Source organism: Saccoglossus kowalevskii, chromosome 6 (assembly GCF_978046115.1).
Source record: "Saccoglossus kowalevskii chromosome 6, keSacKowa6.1, whole genome shotgun sequence".
NCBI lineage: Eukaryota > Metazoa > Hemichordata > Enteropneusta > Harrimaniidae > Saccoglossus > Saccoglossus kowalevskii.
Window position 1 is genome coordinate 27,683,975 of NC_140646.1, and position 13,711 is coordinate 27,697,685.

Below are 13,711 nucleotides of genomic sequence, written 5' to 3' on the forward strand. Positions count from 1 at the left end.
TTGATTATAAAGCTGCCCGGCACTATGGGATATTTTTTGTTGTTTATTAGTGACTTAAGTGCTATAATAAATTGCGACATTAACGATCGCTTTGACTCCGAGTCGAATGATTATTTAGTAGGGTTTCTTCTTTATTGAGTCCTGTCGGCCCTCTGTATTCCCAGTGATTATAGTAGTCTGTATGTCTCCCTAGATGATCTTTGATAAAACTAGTTGCGACGCGGGTGGATTCGCATAGATTCCTAGTTTCAGAATTAACGTGTTTCACATTCGGATCAAAGGCGAATCCAGTAGCTCTTCAAATGTGAATATACTAGTATGCGCAAGAGAATGTAGCATCTAACGTTGAGGGACGGTGCCAGAATAACAGAGAATGAATGAATGAATGAATGAATGAATGAATGAATGAATGAATGAATATGAATGAATGAATGAATGAATGAATGAATGAATGAATGAATGAATGAATGAAATTAATTTAATTCATTAGAAATATAATGCAGTTAAAGGACAAATATGCGGTTGACGGTGTGTTTTAACTACGCCCTCTATGCGCTTTACTTTAAATGTTTCACGCATGCGTATATCACCATATTTGTTATTTGTCATGTCGTTGTGGTGGTCGTATGATATTGAGTCAGAGTCTTGAACCGCAAATCTTGTTAAATTCTCAACTTGTTCTCATTACTAGTCTGAATTTGAGGTGTAAACAAGGTAAGTGTAACGTCTGTCGTCATTGTAAACTTACCCTTTGTTCACAAATTCAGTTTAAACTACCAGCGCTGAACATGATAAGTTTCAGCGGAACCAAACCTCCACCACGATTCCTACTTCCGCTTTTCTGTCCGTGATCTTGTCGTTTATTATTGACAGTGAAATATAAGCAGAGTTTATTTTATGTTCGTGTTGGGTTTGTGGATTGTCTATGACTTGCATTTTCACAGTTCGTGGTAAATTACGTAATGCACGGAAATGTATTAAATAATAATATATCCGCCACCTTATTATGTGTGTTGTGTTTTAGGTAAATACAGACATGTCGTTCGGCAGTGGTTATAAAGGGACAAAACTTAAAACCAATCTAAGATTGGCCATCAATAGACTTAAACTGATGGAGAAGAAAAAAAGTAAGTATTTTTGTTTTCATAAATTATCATTGAGTACATAATGATAATAATTAAGGATTTTGACTAAAATGTACATAAATGTCTGTTGGTGAGGTAATCACAATAAAACTTACAGACATCACACTTGACTTGTCATTTTTCTTTGAAGAATTGTGGTACAGTCAAATCAAACTAAAAACCTTAATCATACACATTGAACTAAACTTTCCCACAATGCACTATGATCATCGCTCTGTCAACTGGTCTGTATAATAAAAGAACTGCATGATCCAGTGATCACTGTCATTTGTAAATATTGTTTAATTGATTTAATGTTTCTGGATAATGGAATAAACAATATTGCCATACATTAATTACTGATACACTAGTAATATTGTCTTCATAGCTGAACTCGCTCAGAAAGCAAGGAAAGATATTGCAGATTATATATCACAGGGAAAAGATGAGAGAGCCAGAATCAGGGTGAGTGTGACAGCCACAGCTATACAACTTTGAGTTATTATGAGAATTAATACTGCAATATATATGCATAGTTGGCCATATACATGTACCAACCTCTGGGTTATATTTCAACCACCCTAGGACTATGGTTGTTTGGCTAAGCACTATTGTTAACACAATATCTTTCTCGTACACGGTCATTGTACTTATGACAGATGGGCCCTAGATATTGCCATTTTCTTCTCATGACAATATAGACAAAGGTCCTACTGCAGGATATTCAATACAATACCATGACACATTTGTAGACCAAAATTGGAAAAGATGGCTAAATTAATGTCACTTTAATACATAGTTTAATACATTCTTGTTTTGATGTATTCTATGTCCCAATACTGTTAAAATTATGGCAAGTAACTTTTCTCTATGTGTTTTAGATTAGCTTCTTGTACATAAGTAAACTTTATGATCAAAGCTGTAATGACACTCTGGGTACTCAAAATACTGGAGATAAGCAGCGTGTATTCATTTGTATATTAGGTGGAACATATAATAAGAGAAGACTATCTTGTGGAAGCTATGGAATTGTTAGAAATGTACTGTGATCTGTTATTAGCAAGGTTTGGGTTAATTGAAAGCATGAAAACTTTAGATGACGGATTAGCGGAATCGATATCCACTGTAATCTGGGCTGCTCCCAGAATGCAGACAGAGGTACCAGAAATCCGAGTGGTAAGGAATTTGTGTTTTATTAAAATTTTTAAAACAATGCTTAGACTGGTTGCAGAGGTGAATAAAGAATTAAATGTTATATTATTGATTTCATTTACTACTAAGCAGAGTAGTTTATTGTCACTATAAATGTCTGTGGATATTTATATATATAATATCGTCGGAGGTGTCTTTGCGCAGCACTTGTTTACTTCCTAGACACTGAAAGAACAGAAATGCTTAAACTATGTTTTCTTAGATATATATTTTTTTTCCTTGAATTCAAACATCATTTAATAATATTACCATTTTATAAATGTGGTGACCATTCATCACTGCAAATTCATTAAATCCATTAAGGCCAGACTTTTTTTATTCCATTTTTCTCGAGTTTGTATAAGGAAATTTTTTTGAGGAGGGCGAAAAAAAAATAAAATTAATTCTTTTTTTCCATTAGATTTGTGTGATTTTCAAAGACTTGTAAGTGAGATCATTGATCAGAGAGAAGAAATGAAATAAAATTTTATTCCATGTATAACCTTGTTTCTCATCTGCGCGAGACTTCGGTACTTTGATCATGATACTCCCACGAAAATGTAACTTGGATTTGGTATGAGGTGGGCGGTAACAAAATGAAGATAGAAATAATATTTTTTTTAGCAATTTTTTGCGCTTACAAGTCGACGGGTGCGAGAAATTACGCTGAAATCAAATTTTATTTTTATTTCATTTTCGGCTCCTGTTCATTCGGTGGGTTCGCGAAACAAGGAATAATAAAAGTCTGGCCTAAACAACAAACTGATGAAAACTTTATTTTTACACAACTATATACATGTATCATCAGAGAATACAATAGCAACACCAAATAGGCAATGTGGTAAACTCCACATTATGAAAATGGACAATGACAATATTACATTAATAAATATGACGATAGTTCTAACAACTGAGTCTGAAAAAGGTTGTCTGTGTTTCTTTGATGGCACTCTTGAGTCTGGCCATCACTCCTGGTGTGTGGCATTTACCATTTCTTAAACCATGTTTTCATTAATGTTCCCCTAACAACATTGACACCTTCGAAAGAAATCTGCCTTCTTTGTAGTTCTGGCTTGTATCAATATGCGTCACACCATTTGATAGTATTTTGTGGATGACTGTGATTATCGGTAATATTATAAAATCAGACAGCACTGTTTTATGCATACACATTTGTACATGTGGGTATGTACATATAGTACGGGAACAATTTGATCTCATGACCCAAGGGACTAGGTATGTGTGACTTTGTCAGTCTGTCAATGCTGTAATTGGTACTCACTATTTAGAAATGCATGCCAAAATTCCTATCTGCACTGGTTAACTCTATTTCATATCATTTTCACATAACTGATAGATGTTGTGATTTTTTTCCCCCAGGTTGCTGAACAACTTTGTTGTAAGTATGGCAAGGAATATGGTAAGATGGCACGATCCAATGAAACTGGCACTGTTAATGAAAGGGTAGGTTTCCCTCTTCCCATATGAGGAAAGTTAGAGGTATGACAATATTTTATGTACGTATTTGTCACAAAAGGGATTGCTTCTTGTATCAAAGTAAGAGTCCCAACCATAACATAACCATGTCATCTCACCTCTTTTCATACTGAAAAGTTTTCTTTAAAGGCACCAGAAAAAGGAGTGTCCTTTTTGAATTTGATATGCAATGTACCTTCCATATTACCATATGGTAGACATTATTCAATACTTTCTCAAAATAATTGTATGTACTGTATGTATCTTCTTGTTTACATGTTAAACTAAAATTTCTGAACATTTTACAACAACTCGGGTGACGGTATAGTGGTTAGCGTGTTCGGCTTGCATTAGGGAGGTTCTTGGTTTGATTCCCAGAGCAGACTGTTCACTCTCAGTAGTATGAATCAGAGTACAGTCTGTTCTACTTTCCAAACATGCGGTATTATATATGTGAGCAACTGGTTTGTACACATGTACGAGCTAAGGCAACAAAAGTCAGAAGATGCAATAGTGAGCGCATATTGTTCTATTTTGATTCTGTGCTGAAATTGAGTACACTGTGAACACCCATTAAGCACGCTGAACACCCCTTAAGCACACTGTGAACACCCCTTAAGCACACTGTGAACACCCCTTAAGCACACTGTGAACACCCATTAAGCACACGGAACACCCATTAAACACACTGTGAACACCAATTGAGTACACTGAGAACACCCATTAAGCACACTGAACACCCATTAAGCACACTGAACACCCATTAAGCACACTGAACACCCATTAAGCACACTGAACACACCATTGAGCACACTGTGAACACCCATTGAGCACACTGTGAACACCCCTTAAGCACACTGTGAACACCCATTAAGCACACTGAACACCCATTAAACACACTGTGAACACCAATTGAGTACACTGAGAACACCCATTAAGCACACTGAACACCCATTAAGCACACTGAACACACCATTAAGCACACTGAACACACCATTAAGCACACTGTGAACACCCATTGAGCACACTGAACACCCATAAGCACACTGAACACCCATAAGCACACTGAACACCCATAAGCACACTGAACACCCATAAGCACACTGAACACCCATTAAGCACACTGAACACCCATTAAACACACTGTGAACACCCATTGAGTACACTGTGAACACCCATTAAGCACACTGAACACCCATTAAGCACACTGAACACCCATTAAGCACACTGAACACCCATTAAGCGCAATTGAACACCCATTAAGCACAATTGAACACCCATTGACAATGTACATATTTTAGGATGAATACAATTAAATACATGATTTAGACAATTGATATCATGTCTTCATGTGTAAAATTCTAATCTTTGTTTTCATTTATTTGTAGTTCATGCACAAGTTAAGTCCCCAACCACCTCCAAAGATATTGGTTGAAAGGTACTTACAAGAAATAGCAAAGAGTCACAATGTACCATATGAACCAGATCCTTCTGTTTTAATGGTAAGCATGTTTTCCTGTCCCCCATCAGTGTTAAGTAGATGGTCATTATGTCATTGATAAGTTACAACATTATATAAATAATGTATATGAGAATATGACTAGCATTACACCTTTTTTTCGAACCAAATTTTGTTAATCTGTATCATTTTAACAATATTCATGTATTGGAAAATAGTCTTATCTGTTGTTGAATGAATTTTTTGTTGTAAAGCTAGATTTCCAACCTGTGCTAATCTAAATGTTTTGTTATCTATTTAGGAATCATCTGAGTTCAACGACATGACAGCGGATGATTTGCTACTTTTAGATGTTAGCAGTCCTAGTAATCCTCCACCAGGTGGTAGTGCCTCAGGGGGTGGTGGCTACGGTGGAAACCCTGGAGGTGGCTACGGTGGAAACCCAGGAGGCGGTTATGGAGGCAATTCCGGAGGTGGTTTTGGTGGTAACCCAGGCGGCGGCTATGGTGGCAACCCATGTGGCGGCTATGGTGGTAATCCAGGAGGTGGATTTGGCGGATATGGTGGCGGTGGTGGTGGTATGTCACAGCCTGTGTTGCCAGCAAATGCTGTACCTAGTGTTGGACCAACCAATTCTAAGATGCCATTTGCATATCCTTCTTCACAACCACAAGTAAGTATCGGATATGATGTATCGGTATATTGAACATTTATATTCAGCACACATATTATATGATAATACTATCAGGGATCTGCCCACGCTGGTCGGTGCCGGTCGCTAGCGACCGGCACTCAGAATTTCCGACCAGGACAAAAAGTTGGCGACCAGCACTATTCTATTTGTTTATGATACACACAGGATGTCGGCCACTGGACCATCATTCTATTGTCCTTGTTGGTTTTAACACACAACACAATGCAAAAAATTAACACACAACAAAACTTGAAAGAAGATACCGCTGTTCAAAATCAACGTACACGTGTGACATCAGCCTAATGTGTTTTTGTTTTAACCTCCGATTGACATTCTGTTAGTTTTAACAAACGAACCAGATCGAAATAAGTCGTACATCAAGATAATGGAAGGGGAGACAATGATAAATAAACAGAAGGAAGGATTACCATTGCAAGTTTAGTTGCGTGCCGAGTTTAACAATAACTTGCTCACTTCACCGGCAGCGATGCATCAAGCTGTCGTTCGTTTAATCTGCACTTGCACTCGAGTGTAGTAACCGTGATTGATGTTTTTGGCTTCATGACTCGTTCATAAAAATAAATTCATAAGCTATATTCAGTCAGCGATACAAGGAATACTAATTTCTCACTATTAATGTAATTTACCAGCGTTCCATCGGGAAAGAAAACAATTAAATTCTTGTTGCCACTTTGGCTGTAACAAACGGATGACACGCTTTGAAAAAAAAATGGCTGCCAGGTCAGAGGTCAATGTCTAAAAATACGTATTTTAGACGTGATTTCAAAAATAAAGTATATATATTTTTTCACTTTTATTAAAGCAGATTAATTTTACATTGAAATATTTGAAATAAATAAAAGTTAAAATAATTAAAGTAGTTAATTCGTAGCTAGTAGAATGGAAAATGAATATTAATTAGCTCATGAATATTAATGAGCTCATGAATATTAATTAGCGACCGGCACTCAAATCAAGCTGGGCAGAACCCTGTACTATATTCCAATTATTATATACATATTTGCTGTATTAAGTCATATTGTCACCAATAAACTATTTTGTTTGAAACCTTTGGCATATGAAGTGATAACAGTTTTTAGGTGTTTGATTGTATGCAGTGTTCAGTTCAGGCTAGGTAGGTTTGATTTTATACAGATAATAAGCACAGTATTACATTTATATAATATGTATATATATATATATGTAGGCCATCAGCCATAAATACATTATGCCATATCAAGGTAAAATACTTAAAAATAATTCTCTCCGTTTAAAACAATGAAAAATATTTTTGGCAACTGACAGTAAGGTATGAGGTTTTCAAATTTAAAAAAAATTTAACCTGTGGTGGAAAATTTCTGTGATAAGAAGATTTTATCTGAGATTTGAATGCCAGTTTTACGAGACTAAAGTGATTTATACATTTTGTATACCGTAAAATCTGTATTAGAAGCCGCATCCCTAATAGAAGTCACATCCATTCTTTTTGAATAATTGAGAACCAAAAATTCACCATTCTAATATAAGCAGTATTCCCTCTGTTGCATTGTACCATTTTAATAGAAGCGGCAATTTCTAATACAGATTTTACAGTAACAGTAACATTGAAGTCATGTTCAGTATTTGTACTTCTAACCACTAACCCATCATTCAAACATAGGTGTACTGATTGCCGTGTGCAAGACTCACCATAACCTGTATTACCATATATACTCAATGGTATAATGCTTCCTAGCAGCTGTGGCCTATATGTACACTTTTAATAAAACACATTTCAATATTTATTACCATATACACTTCTAGTTACTGCTTTTTTTTTACTAACCCTCTACTATACCTCAAATTAAATCTTCTTATTGATTGCCATAAATTTTAACTTGATATACTCAAGGAATAATGGCGGCTTGGTCCTCTCTATCATGCATAACACTGGTCAGACACAAATTTATTTATGTCAAAGCTTCTTTCTTCTGTTTGTGGCTGTATGTTTTAGTTTTGATTTCTTGTTTTCAGAATGCGCCTGCTGTGCCTCCTCCGCCTGCAAATTATGTACCTCCTCCTCAACAAACATCAAAAAAAGGAGGTCCTCCTCCACTGCCTAGTAGACCTCCGGCAGGGTCGACAAATGTTCCCCCTGCGTACAATGGTCAGTCGAGTTCGGTGAGTTTTCACAGTTGCTCGATGTGGGTCATTGCTAAACCTTTCCTAACTGTTCACATCAATCACCACCACCACATTGCTTTGCAGTAAACACTTGTCTTTAATACTTACATTCACAGTCTGATTTTGTGGACCCAACCAGACCTGTTAGTCCGGTGAGTGTTGTCAAACTGCTCCGCGTCACTCATCTTTGCTTCATTTCTGTGTCAGTACCTATCTAACCATAGAATGTATGGTGAGAATGGCATATTAAACATCCCCACCTTGGGACTAGTTTAATCTTTTTACTTAAAACCTCACTGGTCATCTTCCCCTTGTATCTTTCATGCTCTGTTCTGGGTTATGTATCATCATGTACTTAAGTGTACACTCCCCCAACAGTTGTTGAGTGCTGGTGTTCAGTGTGTTTGTCTCATCTTATCACAACAATAATCATGGTATTTCAATTACAGGTCCTGGCATAAGTTAACTATCTCCCTGTTGCACATTTCACATTGGTCACCATGCTTACAGCTGCACGCATGATTCCTTTTTGTAACCAGGGGAAAAACCTCCGCTGACATAAAATTAATCATTGACAAGTGTAATATTTATATATGATTGTCTTAAACTGAACAGGATACAACTAATACTGAATTAAAAAATTTACAGCGCGGTGGTCGTCGCGCAGCACGTGTTCGAATTTCATGTAAATAAACAATGTATTTTACACGCGCTGTATACGTCGCTATGAGTCCCATATCGAACAGGACGCGGCGCGACGACTGCCGCCCCTTAAACTTTAAAATGTAATAATATATTTCTTTATGGCCTTATGTATTCATTAACTGCATGTAAACACCAAATTGTGATCCTATACCGTCTTGCTATGCGATGTTAATGCTGCTAGTATGTCATTCTATGATGTATAGTTAGGTGAAATAATGATTTCATTCTCAATTTCAACTTTAGCATCGATGTGATGACATCACAACAACACATTTTGTGTACAGTTTAACTGAATGAGTGTAGATCTTGAAATATTAGTAAACTTAAAATAATAGTATACTGTGTCATTGTGTGGTGTACATTGGTACAGTTTATTACATGTATGAATCCTTTTCACTCAGCAAGATTATATGAAGACCAAATTGAAAATACAGTTTAGCATTGTGCAAGTTTGATTCTCCAATGTGTCTGGGTCAATGTGATCTCATTAGTTACCATTATTCACCATATATGTTGTGGACAAAGCCAGTCTTCCATTCTCGTACACCTCTATTTACAATCATTTGAATTCATGTTTTTATTATTGTGATTCCAGGCACCGTCTTATGAAACAGCTATGAGAGATTCTGTATGTAAGTATCATATTTAAATCTAGTATGAATGGATGAAATTAGGAATGGGTTGTTATGTCAAGGGTTGCAGTTTATTTAAAGTCTGAATGCTAATGCTTATGTCAAAAAGATTGATATTTTAATGAGCAATGTTGGCAATCTTTTGTATGACTTGATTTCCACAATAATAAATTTGATTTGGAGAGGAAAATTTGCATTCAAAAGCCAAGATCATAATTGATAAAACGTGGTCAGCTCTTTAGAGTTGAATATTTTATTTGACATTTTAGAGGTTCTTGTGACAGTTTATAGTCAATGTTGTTATTGCTCTGTTTCAGACCCTCCCCCGACGACAACATCGTACCAACCAACTGTACCAGTTCATCCATCAGCGCCAGTCCCTAGTACACCACAACCACCACCACCAGATGCTGGTCCTTTGCCACCAAAAGATTCTGGTATACCAGATCTTCCTTCAGTTCCAGCAAACAGTTTACCATCTCTTGATAACACCATTGGTTCAAGTTCAGCTGGAGGGGAAGACGTAGACTTTGACGACCTGACGAGAAGATTTGAAGAACTCAAGAAAAAGAAGTAATATTTACATGACAAGTGGAATATTTTTTTTATAGTTTCAAAAGAACTTGAATTTTGTGATGACTTGCACGATTATCCAAGAATTCTTGATGTGTAAACAATTGCAGTATTCAGTGACACGAATAACTATATGAGGTACAACAATATTAGACAAAGATAGCACATGTATTAGTTATTCTTTAGTTGTCATTGTCTTGTTACTAGACACAAATATGCATTACAAAAACATAATGCAAACATACATGGAGCATAGGATATAAAATCACATGCACTGTCATCTTCACTATTAATCTTTATTACTTGGGTTCATCAAAACATTTTAAAGTTGGTGAATAATTGAAACTGACCAAAATCCATATTGAGCAATATCAAATTCTGTTGATTTGGTGCAACTTTGTGGCTGGAAAAACAATCTTTTCTTGTCATGGTATGCATTCCCCCTAAGTGAGAGTGTCAGCCAATCAAAAACAAGTAATTTGCATTTTGAACTCTGACCTTTCTTGTTAATTCATTTTGTTGACTAACAAATTATTATTCACTTAATAGCATTAATACTTCAAAATTAATAAATAGTGACAACTCAAGAAATAATATGTATAATGTGATGGCACTCACAAAACAATTATCATCTATACTGTAAATTAATTAATTATTCATATTGTTTAAGTTCTTGAATAATTAACAACTTTTGTTTCACTATCAAATTAGTGAATTTCAAGTCTAGTTCATGTGCCACAAATAAAATCTGTCTGATCATGACATCAGTTGACTATACCGCTTTGAATGGGTACAGGTGTATATGGTAAATTACAGTTGAGATATATATCCATAAATACCTTTAATGAGTGTGAATAGGGTTACACATAAATCTAAAATATGAAATAATAAGACTGATCCAAGTACCAAATGTGATAGATATTTTTTTTTATTCTCGTTTTACATTAATGTTGACTAATTATAACCAAACTTCACAGCGAGCTTAGTATTTAGGGTTTCAACATAATTTTGGCTGATATTTGTAAAAAAAAAAGGATAATTTGTTCACATTTCAACACTACTGAATCATTTGATTCTATCATTAATGCCAATATACAAATTAATATCTTAATATTATGTAAATATTTTTTATTTAAATGATGTTAGTCATTTTAGGGTTGTGATAGGTTTAGTTATTTATATCTTAGAGAATTCTGTCTAGCAATATGAAGTATGGTGTAATAAATATGTTTTCTATTTTATGGATGTCATGTTCATTTTTATCCACTCCAATGTTTTTTAGCACAATCGTTACTCTCAGATGTTTCGAATAAATGCACAAAAAACATTATCCAATTCAAACTTAAACTAAATCAAAGTGTGCAAAAATAAATTAATTTGTTTAATTAAATTTGGTATTACTGATTATCTCGTTGTTCAGTAATGTTGTATGTAAAAGTTGATCAAGACGCAACCTCCAGCAACACCTGCGAGTACCGGTATAGTACTTGTGTGAAAATTTGTGGTTATAGTTCCACCTACAGTTAATCATATTTATAAACTAGTATTTTTTTAAAATAATATCACTTCTTTATTTGGTCGCATTGCTATAGTGGTACCAATGCGTAGGTAATTTATGCATTTCTGGAAGTTGACTAAAATACTATGGCAGAAGTGTGTGAACATAAATGCTGGAAAAGTTAGTTATAGCGCCACCTACAGTTATAAATTTGCTTTCGTTTTTATCTCTCAATGACAAGCAGCATGCCATTCACGACTGTACAGTATTTGTAATTACTTTTGTTTTTATACTTGCTGGTATGTCAATGAATATCACCACCCATGTTTCCTAGTTTTGACAATAGACAAATCATCAAAGTGGATTTTGATTCCATGCAATACATATGAAGAAATTTGAACATTTTCAGATAAAGATCGTATTTTATTCAACAAAAACAGCAGACAATAAATCAGACCAGTTTCATTTTGTGTTTCGTCACAAGTGAACCAACGGCTCGTTGAGCTAATGAAAAATCCAACAATGGTGTTATAACGAGAAAAATTAAGTCGTTCAAAGACATTAAATCAGCTCTCTTAATTTTAACAAGTAGTTGGTCACATACACTAAGGCACATTCACATATGATTGAAAGCATGTGCATGCAGTATGGGTGTAGACAATTACATTATATGAATTGAGGCTGGTGTTGGTATTTACAAATATGCTTGTTTAAAAACTACAGGTTTCTGCCATGCACTAGTGCAGCAATTAAAAATCAGAAACCTACAGTACTAAACAAATACCGGTAGTGCCAATCCGACTTAACTTTCAAGTGACTGTGTAGACAGACACTATTCAGATTTTAATAAATAAATTTAATAAATAGTAGTAACTAAGCAAACTAACACAATGAGAAAAAAAAATGATTTTATTTCCAATGTCACAATTGAAACATGATCCCCCTTCCATCATGTCGCCATTTACAGATGAAGAATGGTTAACCACGAAAAGAACATGTTAAACCTGGATATCATTCAGCACAGATGTAGGTACATGTATTTTATTGTAATCTTCCACAAATAATTGCAGCTCTAATAATAAATGAATTTAATGTTGTATACACTGGTAGAGTCAATGTACACAACAATTCATTGCATCAGATAATAGGCCAATAATCGATTTCCTGGTCACTGTGAGATTCTGCCTTACATGTATGTGTGAAATCAAACATAAAATCAGGAAATACAAACGTCATGGGATTTAACACAACATTTTTCAGGGCTTATTTTCACGCTCAGTAATAAAGTAATTTCATCTGCAATGTTCCTATCTGAAAGATTTCATTTCTACATTAAACAATAAAAAAAAAAGAGAAAATTAAATAATTTGATTTTTGCGACAAACATTTGATTTATATTTTTCATACACAACGTAACATCTTGGCAGTAAATGAGAAAAACACCTACCGGTATTATTTCTCATGAAGCAAGCTTAGCAGTATTTTTTTCCAGATTATTCTGCAGCAAACAATTTGGCAGTAGTACTAGTGAATAGTTTTTCAACCACTGAAATTGACTGAAGTATCACTGCTTGTAAAGACTTTTGTACACCAATCAAATCATGGCTCATACTGTACAAGAGCATTACAGCAAGTCTCGGAAGTATTGGGGCAGCCAATTTGCAAACTCGCTAGCGAATTGGCTAACTGCTTGGGTTTTGACTAAACGATTGGCTTTCGCATCTCGCTGGCACCGACTTGTGATTGCGTCCACTCTGGGCGAGTCTATATTGCATTAGGGGACATACAATGCTTTTTACGCAGCCTAGTACATGTCTGGATTCCCCAGAGTGATTTGAGGTTTGAGCTTGGAAATAACCACAGTCAGCTGGCGTACAAGTGATAATATGATAAATGCGATAGTCAAGTTGAAAAACATTTTCCTACAAATCAGGGAGAAAATAACAAACTTTCACATACAAAAGATCCGTTGGGGTAAAATTAAGCCGACCACTAAAAAACTCATTTGTCTTTTTTACGTGTATACAAAGAAAATAGAACACTTTCCCTGGTATATTTGAAAGTGAAATCGCCATCCAACTGTATTACCGTCGCTGATTAGCTCCTCAAGTATGAAGATCGTTCCCTACTGTTATATAGATATGACGTAGATGGGCGTGATCACAAGACGGCGCCAGTGAGATTCGAAAGCCAACT

At 35.3% G+C, this 13,711-nt stretch overlaps 1 protein-coding gene across 4 annotated transcripts; it reads left to right on the plus strand.

Moving 5' to 3' along the window:
• Window positions 1–595: 595 nt before the first annotated feature.
• On the plus strand, window positions 596–11,258 carry LOC100374925 (IST1 homolog). 4 transcript variants are annotated; one of them, XM_085500288.1, is made up of 11 exons: window positions 596–714; window positions 1,025–1,127; window positions 1,513–1,589; window positions 2,109–2,300; window positions 3,696–3,779; window positions 5,180–5,293; window positions 5,552–5,923; window positions 7,958–8,104; window positions 8,224–8,259; window positions 9,408–9,444; window positions 9,762–11,258. In XM_085500288.1, exons 2-11 carry the CDS (start codon window positions 1,037–1,039, stop codon window positions 10,019–10,021), a joined length of 1,410 nt encoding a protein of 469 aa, XP_085356414.1. In that variant the 5' UTR covers window positions 596–714; window positions 1,025–1,036; the 3' UTR covers window positions 10,022–11,258. The 4 variants fall into 4 exon arrangements, with proteins under 4 accessions (XP_085356414.1, XP_085356415.1, XP_085356416.1 ...); XM_085500289.1 differs by lacking the exon at window positions 8,224–8,259; XM_085500290.1 differs by lacking the exon at window positions 7,958–8,104.
• The last annotated feature ends 2,453 nt before the right edge of the window (window positions 11,259–13,711 follow it).

Bases quoted from the DNA above. Each gene is read 5' to 3' on its own strand.
- LOC100374925 (XM_085500288.1), top strand. From the start codon at position 1,037: ATGTCGTTCGGCAGTGGTTATAAAGGGACAAAACTTAAAACCAATCTA. The intron at 1,128-1,512 runs GTAAGTATTTTT...TTGTCTTCATAG, and splicing joins ACTGATGGAGAAGAAAAAAA to CTGAACTCGCTCAGAAAGCA. The intron at 8,105-8,223 runs GTGAGTTTTCAC...TTACATTCACAG, and splicing joins ACAATGGTCAGTCGAGTTCG to TCTGATTTTGTGGACCCAAC.